Source organism: Echeneis naucrates, chromosome 13, assembly GCF_900963305.1.
Source record: "Echeneis naucrates chromosome 13, fEcheNa1.1, whole genome shotgun sequence".
NCBI lineage: Eukaryota > Metazoa > Chordata > Actinopteri > Carangiformes > Echeneidae > Echeneis > Echeneis naucrates.
In genome coordinates, this window is record NC_042523.1 from 23,652,056 (window position 1) to 23,669,863 (window position 17,808).

The window sequence follows — 17,808 nt, forward strand, 5'->3', positions numbered from 1 at the left end:
ATCTTTTGTCTCCTCCTGCCTTTGATCTCAGAGCCTTAAAAAAATCTATCAAATATAAGAATCAATGGCCCAGAAACCGGAACAACGCAGAGCAGTTGAGTCTGAATGTTATTCTGTTTGTAAATGCCTCCGATTGAGCCGCAGGTCGGACACATTCGGGACGATAATCAGCGTGTTTGGTGTGTCCTCAAGGGAGGTTTGAATTTTGCATAATGGAGAAATTAGTCTTCATAGATAGACACAGTCAGCAAACACACTTACTGGCTAATTCAAACACAACTGACCAAAGCTTTTGGAGATGGATTCTTTCTCCTCCTCGTATTGTTAAGATCCCTTTCTCCTTTAATTCTTTCGCCCCTTTCCTCAGCACTGATCAGTCATTTACCTGAGTGAGTTCACCTGGTCTGTCCAAGGTAAAGACATCATCATCCCACGTGGTGATGTCCATGGTTTTATTTTATTTATCCTAAGTCAAAGTGTATCACCGTTTTTTTTTTTGTTTGTTTGTTTTTGTTTTTTTCAGTTGTGTTCAATTAAATCTTTAACCTCCATTTCAGACTCAGCAGCTCAGGCGTGATAGTTAATGTTGAATTCTTTGGTCAGAAGATTTATTTAATGGCTCTCTGTTTCCTGCTTATTCTGACCAAATGACAAGCTTTTATTTTCTCACTAATGGGAGCATTTACTCAATTGGCAGAACCTTTTTTCCAAAGAAAAAAAAACAAAACACCATAATTTATTTGATTAATTTTAAAACTATTAGAAACATATGGTCTTCATTTAGAAACAGTTTGTAATAAAATAAATAAAAGATGCTAACTAAGCTGACGTCTGATACGTCTTGTGGTCTCTGTGTCTTCCCCTCTTTCCTGTCTGTCTTGTTGAGTTCATACTCCAACACCATGTGTTCATTTATAAAATGAACACATCAAAAATATAGTTATGAATATCAGAATCAGATTTTTTTGCCAGGTATGTGTAAACATACATAGGAATGTGACTCCAGTGTTCGTATCTAAAATATTTGAATAAATGTACACTGACATTGGAAATATTTGTTGTGGAGTATTGTACAGTAGTGCAGTAATGTGCAAATGTTCATGAGGTTGACAGTTGGCTTATGGGGAGATCTGGGATCAGCCTGGGGGAAGAAACAGTTTTTAAGTCTGGTGGTTTTGGCGAACAGAGCTCTGTAGCGCCTACCAGAGGGAAGCAGTCTGAACAGTTTCTGTCCGGGGTGTGAGGGGTCTGCAGCGTTATTAGTTTAGTCAAAATAATTCCTCAATAGAACTGCATTTTATAAAATTACCAAAATTAAATATAATCACGCTGCTGTTTCAAGTTAAATGTATAAATGCTGATAAAAAAAACCACTCATGTACTTCACTCTGCTCCGGTTTCATCAGGCATAACTAGGCATTTGAATGTGATGCGTGTGTTCACAGCGGCAGACGAGCGGGGGGGCAGCAGACATTAGAGCTGAGAGCACAGTGTTTGTTTCATGTCTCTCATCCCTGTTTGAAGGAAAGGCTCATTAAATCTGGCTCCCCATCTCTGGCTGATGAATTCTTTATTAAAACAATATGTTCACCCGGCGCTCCTACAAGGATATCATATAAAAGTTCAATTAACTGGGGCTTGATGATCTCAATGAGATGATCTTTTACAGCTAAAAGCTCCCTCCGCACAGTCCGTTGGAGCCTTTCCAGAGCGAGAGCGCACACAGAAAAACAGTGGAGGAACATCCACCAGTGAATAACAAAGGGAAGTCAGACGCTGCATGGGGATTTAGATGTTCAAAGGAGCAGCTTACGCCTCTGGGCCATGTAGGGCCCTCTTGAGTCAGAGAATGAAATCTGTTGTTTAACAAGCCTTTATTGGAATCCACACTTCTACCAAAATGTTGAAGATCAGGGACAAACAGAAGCCCACAGCAGTGGTACATGAGCCAGCGATGAGCACAATCCCAGAGAATTTTAGTCAGTGAGGCCATTTCAGACTGTATGATTCCCATATTAGAATAAGAAAAATCCACAGGTTGTGTGTGTCTACAGAGCTTGAACAGGGATGTGTTGAGCTTCAGGTGGTGGATATAACAAAGACTTGGCTGCCTTTTTGGCTGTGTAGTTTCAAGGTTTATTAAGCGCTGCCTTGGTTTGTTTCAGGCGTCCCATGGGTGCCACAGAGACCCGGACCCGGCCTCTCGGCTTTACTGTGCTTTGTACCGTGTGACTTGAGATTTAAGATTCAACTCCTCCTCAGAAACTTACATCATGTTGTGACATCCAAAACAATCTAGTCAATTTTTGATTACTTATTTGTTTTGCATTTAAATTGGAGCTACTTTGCAGAAAATTGAAACGTGTATATTTCATTTACTGACTGAAAAAAAATTTAAATCTTCTTCTAAGTAATTCCGAACAATAGTCTGTATCTAAGTTAGCACCACTGCACAAGGCTGGATGCTTTAAAATGTGTTTTTGCAGCAGTGAGTTTTTTTTATTTTTTTTATAGGCCCAAAGGTATAAATGGACAGGCATTTCTGTGGTGCTTATATGTCCATTTCCCAGAATACCTTGTGACAGGGCTGTAAACAAACTGGGACTCACATTATATTTTTCATATTAAAAACATCCAAACAATTCTTGTTGCAATTCTTGTTTATTCTTGCAGGTGCTTGCGTCTCACTGGTGGTCGTATCTGAGTCGACGACGTTAACAGGCAGGCTGAGAGCCCAGCAGAGAAATGTTGTATAGAAACACCACAAAGCCCCAAAGGGCTGTAGGAGCAGCACAGAGCAGGTTTTCAGCCAGTAAAAATAAGTTATTATAACGAAGGTTCTTTATGTTAACGAACCCGCAGCAGTCCCATCAGCCCAGCTCTGACCGCAACAGGAAGCTGTTCAGTCAGTTTAGTTCATACATGATCTGAAGACACGTTTCAGCCTCAGGAAAATATTACTGAGAGAAAAAAACTGTTCCTCCAACAGGATCTGACTCAAGATGGAGGCTGTCTGCCTCAGCCAGGCAGAAGATTAGCTTAGCATAAAGACTGGGAACAAAACGTAAATTGGGCCACACAGTCCAGCTGTCATTGAGACGGTTCGGGGTTCAAATCTTGGTGAGAACAAAAACATAAAGCATGTTAAGTCGGATCATTTTCCCATTGACTTAAATACAGAGATGTCCTGAATTTCATCAAGAACATTGTGTCTTCCTGACAGAAATTTAAAATGAGCTTTTGTCCAGTTTAAGATCCAATGTTTACACCTGGGTGTAATTTTTCTGGATGTTTGGGGCTGAGTAGAGAGCTCAGGTCCCTTCTTTATTTGTTGTTTATTCGGTTTGGCCGACTGATGGAAAACAGTAAAGAGACAGAGAGTCAGTGAGTGACGTGGATAAAAGCAGAATCCTAATTGTTTTCAGCTTCCTTTTGCTCAAATTTCTGTTTTCTGTGAAGCACCTTCAAATGAAATCATAAAAATGTACCTGTCAGACAAATAAAGTGTTTTTTTTGTCAGGCATCAGGCTGTGTTGCCCTTTTAATGAACAGGCTTCTGTATGATAATGATGATGATGATGAAGCTGTTGTTTACTGTATTGTCTTGTTCACGGGTGTTTGTGTGTGACGGATATTCTGTGTTCTTGTTTCTCATTAGCTGTGGTCTCGTCCGCCACGGCTCGTCGCTTAAGGCGTGAATAAAATATTCTGACTCACGCGCCATCTGACCTTGTTGCTGTTGAAGCTCCCGGTGGAGTGAACCTCCTTCTCCTTAACCTCAGGTTGACTTACAGCTTGATCTGCGCCTCCGTTTCACCTGCGCTCAGCTTGGGAAGCAAACCCCCTGCCGTCGGTCGGGCTGAGGCTCCTCAGTTACCACGGGGCCGCTCATGGTGGAGGTGCTGAGGGAGCAGGGAGAACATTGTTTGAACTACAGTAGAGACGCAGCTCCCTTCAGCTTCCACATCAAAGGCAGAGGATTACCAACAGCCTGCTGTAATGAGACCACAATGAACTGAAATAGCTGGGATGGCTTGGTACACTCTTCCCCCAACCACAACATCGTTATGAGAGACTGAGAAACACAACAGTAATCTAGTAATGTGGGTTTTCTCTGGGTGTAAACTCATCTGCTGCTGCAGAACTGAAACTCTGAGGTGTAGTAAATATTATCATGCGTGCCATGTGCGCTGAAATCATGTTATTATTCAGGAGGTGACAAACGGGGGTGACCCGTCTCTCTTAATAAGCCCCACCTGTCTTCACTTTGTTTTTATTTAACACACAGGATGACAGTCTGTGTTAAAGTCTGTGTCATAATCCAGAGATTTCTTTTACTATTTTTTACTCAACCACTTTTCTTTATCTTAACATTATTGTACACAATGTACAACAAAATACACAAAATTCAGCAAATACGTAAACCTGTAAAAAAAATTTTTTTATCAATGTATAAATACAAGACAACGATAAAAAAAGACAAACAACACAACAAAGGCTGTGGTTGTGCGGTCACATTTTTCCTTCCTATTTCGCAGCATTAATGTGTGCAGGAGATTTGACTGGTTGTTTGTTGAGGGGTTTTGTCAGGTTGAATACCAATAAGAGCCTTGAGCAGGTTAGGATCAATAAGTTAAAGTATGACCGGGGAGTGTCGACATCAATTCACATGACGGATCTTCTTTTTTTAGAATTTACAGATATAAGTCAACCCAATGTATCATCCACGATGTTTATAAAATAAATCCAAAAATCAACATTTCTGTCAAAAAAAAAAAAAAAGTCAATTAAAAATGACGCTCTGTCAGTTTTTCACATACACAGAACAATGTGTATGTGAAAAACTGACAAGTGGGAGATGCTGAACCACATTTCTCATATTTTGGTAAAGAAAATATATTTTTCTAAAAGCATTTCCAGAGCCAAAGCCATTTTGGCCTGATTTTAGGCACGTTACAAATAAAAGGAATTTACTTTATTTGGCTGAGTTGTCAAATAAAGTTGTGTGTGTGTGTGTGTGTGTGTGAGTTATGAGCAGCTACTCACTTAATTTAAATGTGTTTTTAATGCCAAACTCAATTATTCATGAATAAGCAAAAATCCTTCAGCAGAAGCGGCAGACGCGCACAGATAGACCTCAGGTGGCATTTATTTTATATTTAAAGCTTTTAAATTTAGTCTATGGTATTAGTTTCATTTCAAACCAATTCCATTTCCTTCTAATTCTCCCTGAAGCAGCAGAGTGTGGCCTTGTTGTCTTTGCAGCTGCCTGTTTTTGTGACTGTCTTTGTGTATGTTGATCATTTTGTTGAGTGGTAAACATCTGCAAGTGTAAATGAAAAAATATGCATTTAATTTAATGGAAAAATCCTGAGAGAGAGCGTGAAAATGTCCGTGCGTGGCCCAGAGAAGAACATATTTACTTTGAAACAAGATTTATATTTCTTCTTTCCTCTCCCAGCATTCATCTCGTGACCTCTAACCTTTAGCTTGGGGAGTAACAATGAGTTCAGAGTCTGATGTATTCAATGATGTAACTGTAATGAACAGTCTGGATTAGTTAATGGTCTATTTTGAAAAATTTACAATAATAATAATTTCACTGCAGCTGCACAAAAAGAGAAAAGATTAAATCGGATAAATTAGCTTTGGTTGTGCCAGATTATTAATGTGTGTGTTGTTTCCTGTATTTTGTCTGAAGTCAGCACTATTCTGTGTGTGTGAAGAAGAGAAAACTTTATTTAAATATATACATGTATGAAATAAACCAAAATGTGAGAATAAACAGTTTTAATAATGAGACCTCACACGATGAACTAAAAGACACTCACGGTCAAACAAATGTTTTAATTAACTCATGTTTATTCATGCTTCTTCTGTAATTTGTATTAGCGTGGAGAAACAATGTGAGATTAATTAAAGTTTCACACAGAGTAAACAAATTTACCGTGTATTTGACATCATAACAAGCTCTCACTGTAGCTGATAATATCTCAATGAACTGTGATGAAAGCAGCTGAGTGTCATGGGGGTTGACTTACATTGTCTGCATTTTATAATCCTTATTTTCCTTCTTGCTCCCAGTGCACCAGCGTTATTATCGCCATCTCTGGGTCTAACATGTTAATTTAATTTCATGTTAAAAACAAATTAATTAATTTGCATTTCACATTTGGGCTGCTGTTTGCGAGCGGGAGCCAACTGCTATGCAGCGTATTGTTGTATGAACGATGTAATTGTGGCTGTTTCTTTCTTTCTCTTTTGACATCCCCCCGTTGCCCGGCTCCGTATCGCTGAGATGAGAGGAGAAAGTGACACATAGCCTCACATGTTCTCCTCATGGAACACTTATCAAAACAATACGCCAGCCATCAGTCAAACAGCCCTGCACACTTTGCCACTTTGAAGTCTCCCCGTCCTCTTGTATTTTTAATCCCCTCGCCTTTTCTCTCAGAGTAATCCCACTGTAACTGCAGGGATTATGCACAATGTAGACCATTTGTTCATACAAATACAACACTTCATCAACAAATAACAATATGCTGAGACCAACTATTGAACAGGGAGGCTCTGAGTCTAAATGTGTTCAAGTGCTGGCATTGCCATGCATCTCTGCTTCTGTGTTGCCAATCCGTGTAAAAAGTTAATGTAAGCAGGATTCACAGAGAGCTGCTGGTGATGAAATTATGGTGTAACTGATGCCAATGTGCCATAGTAGGGGAGTGCACGGCCGCCTGCATCTTTGAAGGAGGCTCTTCCCATCCCACGATGCTCTGCTGGAGAGGGCTCCTGTACGGTTGTACAGTACAAAAGGACAGACGCGGGGCAATACTGCACAAAAAGAAGGCAATCGTTTTGCCGCAATACAGAAAAAAAGCCTGCAAGTTAAGGAATTCATTGTGGATCCACTATTGCACACAACACTGAAATCTGCGGACTGTAAATATACAGTATGTGTAGTCAACAGTGGGAGGTTGATATCAAACAGAATGTGTTATTTATAGGCCAAGGTCCATGAGACCATACATATATATTAATATTACATTCCTATAAATCTGCATTAAATTCATTGGGATTATCAACATGGACGTGCAGTAATTTAAAATATAATTCAGATTTTTTTTTTCTTTACAAACAAACACTGATAGTAGGATAGAAATGTTCCGTTGATGTGTTTAAAAAACTGATTTGTTCTGAGGTTATAGAGCAGATTATATCCAAAATGATTGCAGGGGCATTGCTCATTTCACCACAACTTCACCCGCAACCCCGAATTACAAATTAATGCGCAACTAAAGAGGTGCATCGAGCATTATGAAAAACTGCACTGCCTGCAAAAAAATAGCAAGACGGAGTGTAAACAATGGGGCTGAAGGAGCTTTGAGGGGGAGGCCATAGAAGCCATGACTACAGGGATGCCAAAAACATGTTTTTGAGAAAAGGGTGAGTCTGTGTTGCCTATTACTATAGCAACAGGAAGACCTGGCTGCTTCAATCAGATTTTGGTTTGTTGGGGAGGCCCTGGATAGGCAGAAGAGCTCCAGCCGGGGAGGGGATGGGTGGGGGGCACACAGAGCCGCCCTGGTTTTACTAATGAGGGCCACGAGACACGCTGGGCGTCAGCCAGCCTGTCCGACCTCCACACGTCCTACCTGTCACGATGAGGCCGAGGCAGCTCAGAGGTCAGGAGGTAGAAACACAAACAGAGTGACAGCCTGTTGAGAGAGAGAGAGACAATAAATACACTCATTATCTCATTATGGACTTTTATCAGACAGGAGACACATTTGAGCTGCAGTTTTATCACCACTGTCTATAAACAGGTCTCCGTCATCAGTCACTTTCACTCTCATTGAGGTTTTGGGATCAAAGTCTGTCCTTCGGCGGCTCGCCGTGGCAGTCAGCCCCATCCTGAAGACGCTAAAAGCATCCACAGCTTCTTTGTAATTGATTTACAACTCTTTGCATTTTTCATGACGCTTCAGTTCAAGTAGGATGATTGTTTTTTTTATGGTTCATTCAACCTCATGATTAAATAAAGATCCTGTTTTCAGAGGCGTCTTCAATAATAATGTTGTTGTTGTGACAGTAAAGAGCAGGTGAGATTGTGTAATAAAGCAAATGTGTGTGCGTGTTTACGTCTAACTTTCTCCTATGGAGGGTTATTTTATATTACTGTCAGTGTGTTTTATTATGGTGTCACTCGTGTTTAATTACTGTCCTGCACTTCCTGCTGCCCACAGGAGGAGAAGCTGGAGGTGGGGGATGGAGGAATTAAAAATACACGCCTAGCTGCAACAAAAAATCTGGAATTCTTCCTTAAATTAGGATTAAACCTACAGTTTTTTTTTTAATCAAACACGGTTCTAATATCCAATAAACTCACTAATCTGTGTTTTTAAATACAGATTGCCTGTATTATACTGGTATCCATTTTTTAATGATTTGGTGTTGATGTTTGCCGTTTGATTTTTGTCCTGCTGTGTGCTCATCTCCCCACCGTGACACAAATAAAGAATAATCTTATCTTAAACACAGTTTATCATCACACCTGTTGCTGAACAGACCCCACGTGTTCCAGTTCTCTTCTGGGCACGGCTGCACTCATAAAACTCACTCACTCTTTGTAAAACAACTTTTACAGAGTGATAGGAATATTACTTTTTTTTGCGTGCATACATAAATATATTTTTAATTTTCACGTGAAAGGCGCAGCTGCAGTAAGGAAGTAAAGTCCAGTAAAAGTTTGATGAAGACACCTCTTTGGCCTTTTCTCTTTGTGTTTCTGAGGCTGATTCAGTCAGACCAAAGTGTGGATTACTGCTGGTGGAGGAAATGACCGTGTGATTTCAGGTGTCTGTCCCAGCAGGAGGCCCTGGTCGGTGATGATGCGTAATGATTAGAAATCAGTGTCGGGCTGATATCAGGCCAATGGAAGGAGAAAAGTTCCCCCAGATGAACCAATGGTGTGGCCGCATTGTTGCAGCGCTCGGCGAATCCCCTGCGGATCTGATGCAACAGGGCTGCAACTAAAGTTACACCTTCCAGCTGCAACACGGTGTCCTTCCGCTGCGGCGCACCGAAAACTAGTGCCGTCTGCTGAGCGTCTGCCCTCATCCTCCTGCTCTTTTTCACACATCCTCATTACTTTTATTATTTCTACAGCGACTGGAAGAGGGAGACACGGAGCTTGTAGAAGGGTCAACGAGACAGCAGGGGATAGTGTCATGAAAAGAAAGACAAATGGATTAATTCAAATGTAATAAAAGTTCATTCTGAGCTTTCAATCTTATAAAGATTGGAAAAACCCCTGAATGCATCGTTTTAATGTATTGATTGAAAAACTAATGAATGAGTCAGTAAAACATAAACACATAACATCAGTAAAATTAAAAAAAGCCTCCTGATAATGGGAAAGTCCCCAGGTTGATGACGTAACGGCCGGAGGACCGCTGTAAGCCGCGGACTGATCCGATCTCCCGTGATCCGGCCCGGGCACTAGGAGTTGCAGAAGTAGCGGATTTAAAAACTTTCTGTCTCTCAAGTCTTTTGGTGGAAATAGCGTTTCAAGAAGAGCGTCTGTGCATCCAAAAGAGAGAAACATGGCTTTTTAAAAGTGCCTGCGTCCCGCTGCCTGCTCCGTGAAGCTCCGTGTGCTTTGCTCCTGCAGACTATTCAGAAACTATGGGGTGAGTCCAAGTGTGTGTGTTTGGAGGGCAAACTTAGGATTTAACAAACTAACAGTCCAGATTTTATTTAAAAACAACCTCCTCTGGGAATCTTTAACTGTTTTAAAGTCATCATATTACTTTTACTTTTTTGTGTGTGTAAAAAATAAATAAATAAGGATTTGTTTAATGAGACACAAGAAAATGTTTCTAACACTTATTTTGTGTAAAACAACTTTTTTTAATGAGGTTGATAAAAGTATGTATTTAGTTTTTTTTATTTTTTTTTATTTCACAGTTTAGTTGCTTTTAAAACTTGCTCATGTCGCATTATAACTAAATTCTTCACTTTGGTGAACAAAAAAAAATTAACAGCCAATTTGAACTTTTTTTTTTTTTTATAAATCAAAATTTTTTTTGTGTTATTTATAAATATTAACGACAATTGTTTTGAAAAAAAAATCTGTTAATTTTAAGTTGTTTTTATGGTGAAATAAAATTTGCGAAATTAATGCATTTCCTTAATTTTTTTGCCCCCACAGGTCTTTTACCAGTCTTTCATCCATCCAGTGCACAGTTGGTGCTTTTGAGCAATTCGATCGAAGCAGACGACACAATGGCGGCATCGATCCTTCGCAGGAAAATTCCCCCCATTTCCACGGGCGAGCTCAGCGCTCCCCTTCTCCAACAGGCTAGCCACAGCCAATCACGGGCCAGGACGGGGGCGGAGCCTGTGGAGAGGCAGCACTTAATTGGTGAGTTTTGCCAAGACGCTTTTTTATTTTTCCACATCCCGAGGTCGGAGCCGCAGTGCAGCACGGGGCTAATGTCGTACAGTGAGTACAGCTAAGTGGATATTTATCGAATGCAGACGATGCTGTTCAATCATTTTCAGATGATCGGTTAGTTGTTCACTTGGATTTTTCGGATATATTGCTTGCTTTTAACTTAAGCTTTTATCCTCTCAACCTTGCGAGATTTAAGATTTTTTTTTTTTTTTTTAACCTGAATTTCTAGTTTTTAATTTTCATTATTTTATGCAAACAGCTGAATGAAAAAAATGGGATTGTTTTATTCACTATATGGTTATTTTTAATTTTTATAGGTGATGGTCACTCAGATTGGATGACGGAAAAAGTTGATTTGTCTTCATTTGTGTCGACGACCGAGTCTTCTCCGAGCTCTTCCCTTCCACCCTCCCCATTAGAACATGATGTCAAGGTGCCCTCGGATCTGGAGGTCATGACCTCTCTACTACAGGAGGAGCTGGCTCAGCTGGAGGACTACTTCCGTTCTGAATCCACATCCACGACAAGCAAGTTGGAGAAATCCTCAAAATGTGACAAGGGTGCTCAAGCCATGGGCTCCCAATCTTATTATCAGTTACCTTATGGGTCGTATGGGTCCAGCCAATCGGAAACCAGCCCTGTGGTTGTTACCTTGGCAACAGGGGAATTGGACCTGGCCAGCTTCTGTGGCGGTCCCATCGGCAGAACCAAAATTGCTCGACCAGCTCCATACAACTACCACCACCGCTACCACCACAACAACGGGCGAAGAATAATCAGCGAGGCTGTGAAAGTCGGGGAGGAAGTTGGACTTGATACGTGGGGCTCCAGGGGAAGTTACTCAGGAAGCGCAGAGTTGTCTGTGAACCACTACTCCACACTGAAGACGGTGAGCAAGAACAGCCTCGGCAGCGTCAAGAAGGTGAGAGAATGTGCTTTATCGTTGAAGGAAGAGGAGAGCTATTGTTTTACAGAGGGAATGTTTTGCAGCGAAGAGATTGCTCGAGGGTTTTGTCTCGGCGGCTCGTACGAGAGCCACCACAAGCGAGAGGGACAGTTGATGCACAACGTGAAGGTCAATGTAAGTTACGACAGCACGGGGCTTGATGTTTTGCACTGCAGCAAAGATGGAGGACTTTCTGGAAGTATTCCCCCAGAGACAATGGTGGCCGGTGACAGCTACTTCCACCAGTCCATGGCCAGCACAGAGCCTTACCATAGCTTTATAGGTGACCTAGATCAGCCGTCGCAAGCACAGGCTGTAGAGCCCCAACACGGCCACTACCTCTATCCGGAATGCCTTGCAGACCAAAGTTACGAATGTCTGTCCAGAGGGGAGGGCGAGGGTCCGCTGATGGGCGCCCCTATCCACCGCCCCACCCAGAGGCTAAAGGATGAACACTGCTCCATTAAACCATCTTTGGTGATGGGCACCGCTTCTCTGGATAACAGCAGTGGCGAGAGGAAGCAGAAGAAGAGAGACCAGAACAAAACTGCTGCTCACAGGTAAACTGTTGACTTTTTCCTCTCTGCATGAAAACATCCACCAGCCTCCATGAAAAGCTAAAGTCAGATGGTGTGGGCGTGAAATTGTGGTATCTAAACGATAAAAGAGGAAAAAAAAATATATTCACAGACAACTAAGAAAAGTTGTTGGTTTTTTTTCCATTCAGCCAATGTTGTAGATGGTCATTACGGGTCATCTTCTAAACTCATCCAGTCAGTGATGATACCTTGTTTTGCTTCACCCTTCAACATGGCTGGAGTGTGTTACATAAACCAGCCACCCAGCACTTTAAATGTCCCACAGAGTGTAGGAGGGAAATGGAAAGTCCCTCACTGTCTGCCAGATTTAGCCCCACCTCAATCATTTCTATAAGTCCAGTCTGTCTGTGTGCACAAGTGTCGTCTATTCACATCTGTCTAAAGTGAGATCTGTGAAGAAAAAGTCGATTAAATGTCTCCTGGGTTAATGACTGAAGTCATCTGCGGGAGTAATCCACTCCCATGTAGTTCACAGGTCATGCTCTATTGACTCATTAATGAAGATGCAAGGCAGCAAAAAACAACAACAAATGGATGTTTTGTTTTCTATTGCAGGTACAGGCTGCGTAAGAGGGCGGAGCTGGACTCTCTGGAGGAGGAGCTGCACGGCCTCGAGGGGCAGAACCGAGAGCTTCGTGACAAGGCAGAGTCGGTGGAACGAGAAATCCAATATGTCAAAGATTTACTGATCGAGGTCTACAAGGCTCGCAGTCAGCGACTCAAACAGGATGGCAGTGCCTAAAACGCCCAACGCTGACCTCAACTTCAAGAATCTCTCAACCAGCAGCAAGAGAAAAATTCGAGTCAAGAGCACCAACTGGTTTTTTGTCTCACAAAAATGAAATGGTAGTTGCATGATTTTCGTAGTTTTTTTCTAAAAAAAAAACAAAAAAAAAAAACAAGAAGAAATTTAGTTCCAACGGGATGACGAAACAACAACAAAAAAAAATTTCAAAAAACAGAAAAACACAAGACCTTTCCTAAAAAAAATAATTAAAAAAAACCCAGACAAAAAAGAAAGAAAAGGAGAAGTTTCCAGATGGGTGACTAAACTATTAAAAGCCTTAGCGAGGTGGCTTTCAGAGGAGATGCTGAACTTGTCCGTGACCACTGTGATCCGAACTGCACTCACAGCCTTGTGATGACTGAGTTTGCGCTTGCAATGATTGATCGTTTACAAAATGCTCTTTGAATTAGTAGTAGTGGTTGAATTTGCTTGTGGTTTTTGTGACACACACATTGGCAGCATCGAGGCAGATCTATACTCAATATATATTTTATTTTATAATTTTATTTTTACTTAATAATGTTCATTTATCATTTTTGCTTAAACAATCAAGTGAATAAAGGGATTGCTGGAAAAAAAGTGTGTAACATGCTCTACAAATATTCACTATCTGAAACATTTAGAGAATTTGTATTGCTAAAAATGTTGAGTATTTACACTTCTTTACCCCACTGAACTACCCAATGCATGTTTGATTTTGGAAAAAGCATGTGTGAGTGTTATTTGAAGGCAATATTCTGTTAACTGCATGGCTTCGAGATCTCCACCGCGTCAATTTAACTGAGTTGACTTCACTCGTCTCACCAAAGCTGGCGACATTTATCTGAGCCCTCCCCCTACCCTTGACCCCGTCCTCGCCGCCAGTGTGATCCATGCTCAGGTTTTGGTTTTCAGCTCTGAGAAACGCAGAAACATTCACTGGCTTTTTTCCTTTTCCTCTCTTTCTTTCTTTCTCACTCTCTTTATTCCTCTTTTGGCTGTATTTTGCGAACAAACAATCACCTGTCGATGCAACAGTAAATTGTTGTTGGGCAATGGTACAAACTTCATGGGAATTTATTTTGTTTTAGTTTTGTTTTTCCAATTGATAAATTGATGTATCTGAAATTCAGGTTCTTTTAATAGTCAATATCAATGTCAGGAAATTATACATCAGGTAAATTGCAGCCAAATAAAAAATAAGTTATGTAGTATCATTCATCTCTGCCTTTGGACTGTTCTTCACTGCATGCTGTTCACTCTGTGGCCATGAAGCCGCCACGCTGCAACTGTCCAAAGTACACAAAGTATACCGAGAACAGCTCACACAATGAAAGAAGGCGGTGGGATTAAGAGATAGCCCCTCCCATCTTTTTTCCCACCCAGCTCTGTAACTACTGGTTTTCTTTGGCTGCACTGCAGTCCAAGTCCAAGTTATTTCCCAAGATTCACCACTGGACGGCAGGACATCAAGGCGGGCTTTGACTTTGACTTGACACCTGCCTGCTCTGTAAGAAGACAAGAAAATGGGCTCTCCTTTAGATTCAGCAGGCAGGAGTGAGTCCTCTCGTCAAAACAGCCTCACGATGAGGGGATTATGTCTGGAGAAACACTAATACATGCTCCTGTTGTTATTTTCCCCCCTTATATTTGAGTGCGATTGATCCGCAGGGCTGAGTGAAGAGATATCAAGCTCCAGCAGTCAACAGACAGACATAAATTGCCTATCTCATCTCCCAGCTCGTGGAGGGTGTGTGTGAACACATGTATATGGTGTGTGTGTGTGTGTGAAATCTCTTGGTATCTCTCCTAGCAGTCATAGGCCTTTCAAGTGCATGAGGCAATATCACACAATACTTGCACAAGCAGGAGAGAGATACAAGTGAACTATCAGAATAAAAAAGTACTGGGTTGACAGAGAATGCCATTAAATCTGTTGATTCAGTTTTCTTTCTGTTTGTTGTTTGTTTGATACACATGAAATGTAAAAACGGATTGTACTGCTGACATAAGATGTATAATATAGTCTGTTTTTGCATTGTGTTGAATAAAGATCTTCACTATAACATTAACTTATTTAACATTTCAGAGGAGATGAGAAATGATTTCTCCTTTTTTGGTTGCTTATCGGGTTCTGCAAATAATAAACTAGAAGATATAGACAAAATAAAAATTGTAGTTATACATAAAAAATAAAAATTATAGTATTATTAAAAATGTAAATATACATCTGGAATATAGATCTAATCTGAGGTATGTGACCAATCAGTCAAAACTGCAAACAAAAGCATTAATGAATATTTTTACATTAAAAAAAAATATATATCAACAAAATAATTCCCACAAATGAACACTGACAATAGTAGATATTCTGTTTAAATGAGAATTTTACAGCTACAGAGTACTGAAATGAGAAAGGCACATATAGGACATATATTTCTAAAATGGTATATGCTAATGTGCGATATGTATATATTGTAAACAAATACTGGAATGGGGGTTAATATCACATACGCAGGCCTACAAAGAGACATGAAAGCACAACGCCCACAGGAAGAAATGAATCGTTTTCATTCAGAGCATCTGCAGAATATTCTACTAAGATCTGCTGTAAATTATGTACGACTCCATCACCAGCAGGTGGCCCTGTAAGCTTCGGAGAAGACTTCAGCCCCACAGGGAACAATCATTTCTACCTAACCCTGAAATATGACAGCATAGCATTAAATACACCACACTCCAGTCTGGACCTATGCTCAGTTCTATTGTGGATCATGCATAGAGCATTAAAAAGACATTAAAGTGTCACAGCAGCAAAAATAAACATAAAATAACTGTGGTAGAAGAAATCACAAGAAACGTTTCTTTAATCCAAGCAGCAATATCACAGAGTAAAAATACTCCAATAGATGTTAAATTACTGCAGTATTACATAGAAGGAATGCACTATTAAAATGACAGAAAATGCACATATTGTTATTATGGTACATAAACATGACTCCTTTATCTTCCCGGATAGTTTCATCACTAACCACCGACAGTATTTTATAGGGCTACTATGTGTTCTGCCTGTAAAATCTTAAAGTAACAAATAAATACAGCAGACTCAGAATTAATTTACCGAAAGCAACATTAAACGCAATGAGCCTCGTAAATATAACAAATAATTGAAAAACCACAGATTGTGCACAGGAATTGGCTGGAGGGAAATGTGTCCACCGATTGCAGCTACAGGAACAGAATGAAATGCGGTTGTTGCACTTGAAGCTTTAAAAACTAAATTGAATGAATTGTCTCTAAATGGAGAACAGTGGTGCAGAAGACTGAGTGTAGAAACTCTGCATTGATGTCAGTGCAACCTGCTTCATTAATATACATAACAAAGTACATTTTTGTGCACATACCCACAGTTTGTATTCCATCTGTTCTGTAGGAGTTTGTTTTTCAGCTCGGGTGGTTTTACCTGTATACACATCAGCCTTTTGGTAACTATAACAAATATAGATCAGGAGGAAACAATTGAAAGGCTACACAGGTTTTAGGGTTAAGAGTTATTTCAAACATACAAACAACTTGCTGTGAGCCACACCAACTACACTTTAACTTCACCGACTCCAACGAAGCGTCACATTACAGCTCCTAAATATTCCTCCCAAAAGGCCACACAATAAACACAACACACACTTCTACCGCTTGTGTTGTGCTGGGAGACAGAAGGTGCAGGCAGAGATCTGTGTGTTTCAGATCTGACAGTCTTCCCTGGAGGTGTACACTCACTGTGGGCGTTCATGCAGCGATGAGCAGGACAAGTTTGGCAACTGAGCGGATAAATTACTGAGATTTGTTCTGTGCTTTGTTTTCTTCTGCCGGGCCACAAACAGAAGTCATAGATATCACTCGTTTTGAATAAAATCTAAAAGCAGCTTCACTTTTCATGACTGTAAACAAAGATGGCCGCTGCCTGCGTGACGTCACGACAGTTTTCCCGTTAGCTCGGCTAGCTGCCCGGCTAATCCGCCGTTTTGGGAGCAATTAACGGCTAAACTCCCGACTAACCCCCTCAGATTAACCAAATCTATCAAATTAACCCGAACTCCCCCGAATAATGGGTAAAGTACGAGGCGGGTGCGATGCCGCCACGACGTTCCTGTTAGCAACGTTAGCACACCTGAGTTAGGCCGTTAGCTTGTTGGCAAGCTAAGCTAACGAGCCAGGTTAGCGAACAGACAGCAGAATAAAAGCGGCAGACTCACCTGGACACAAGACAGCACAGACAGCCTCGTTTCCGGGTTATTCTCCGAACAACCGGATGAAAAATCCTCCGTGGGCCGAGCCTCCCGGTACACTGACCGCGATTAGCACCGAGCTGTCCGCCGGTGAAGCAGCGGCCTGTCGGTCAGGACGGCCGTTATTAAAAAACCGTTACTAGTTATTTAAAGTGTTTTATTTATGACACTGACTCACTCAGCTGTTTCTACCACTTCCGTGTCGGAAGAGAAATCAGGTTGTATTGAAGTCTATGGGAAAACCCCCCCCTCCTCCTGATGCGTTCATGGTCTCAGTCTTCTTCAGGGAGAATCAGCCTTTATTGTTCATCTATATATAAAGCTCGACTCTGGTGGGACTCGAACCCACAACCTTTGAATCTCTTCTGTCGTTTCTAGAAGTCCAACGCGCTGTCCATTGCGCCACAGAGCCCACAAGGTGATATAAGTCACCAACAAAGATTCTGCCCGTCACAATACAAAGGCCTTGCATGCAATATGCAGGAATATCATGATTTTATTTATTTTTTCACCCCACAACAAGAAGGTGGTGGGTTCGACTCCCTTTGTGTGTGGAGTCTCCATGTTTCCTCCCACTGTCCAAAGACATCCTGTTTGGGTTCGTTGGTGACTGTCTGTCTCTGTGATGGACCACAGACCCCGCCGCCTCGCCCAGAGTGAGCCGGAAACAGATCAGAGAAGAAGATGCATGATGATTTTTTTATTTTTTATTTTTTGACCATCAGCAGGAACAAACAGCAACTTCAACTTGACAT

The 17,808-nt window shown here is 41.1% G+C and overlaps 1 protein-coding gene and 1 non-coding gene across 2 annotated transcripts; one reads left to right on the forward strand and one right to left on the reverse strand.

Annotated features, from left to right (window-relative positions):
- Positions 1-9,491: 9,491 nt before the first annotated feature.
- atf5b (activating transcription factor 5b) lies at positions 9,492-12,926 on the forward strand. Its single transcript, XM_029517624.1, has 4 exons — positions 9,492-9,689; positions 10,211-10,423; positions 10,774-11,962; positions 12,557-12,926. Exons 2-4 carry the CDS (start codon positions 10,285-10,287, stop codon positions 12,741-12,743), a joined length of 1,515 nt encoding a protein of 504 aa, XP_029373484.1. The 5' UTR covers positions 9,492-9,689; positions 10,211-10,284; the 3' UTR covers positions 12,744-12,926.
- Positions 12,927-17,377: 4,451 nt separating this feature from the next.
- trnar-ucu (transfer RNA arginine (anticodon UCU)) lies at positions 17,378-17,465 on the reverse strand. The gene is given in 2 exon segments: positions 17,378-17,413; positions 17,429-17,465. It is a non-coding gene; the product is annotated as a tRNA-Arg (tRNA).
- Positions 17,466-17,808: the final 343 nt, after the last annotated feature.

Bases quoted from the DNA above. Each gene is read 5' to 3' on its own strand.
- atf5b (XM_029517624.1), top strand. From the start codon at position 10,285: ATGGCGGCATCGATCCTTCGCAGGAAAATTCCCCCCATTTCCACGGGC. The intron at 10,424-10,773 runs GTGAGTTTTGCC...TAATTTTTATAG, and splicing joins GGAGAGGCAGCACTTAATTG to GTGATGGTCACTCAGATTGG. The intron at 11,963-12,556 runs GTAAACTGTTGA...TTTCTATTGCAG, and splicing joins AACAAAACTGCTGCTCACAG to GTACAGGCTGCGTAAGAGGG.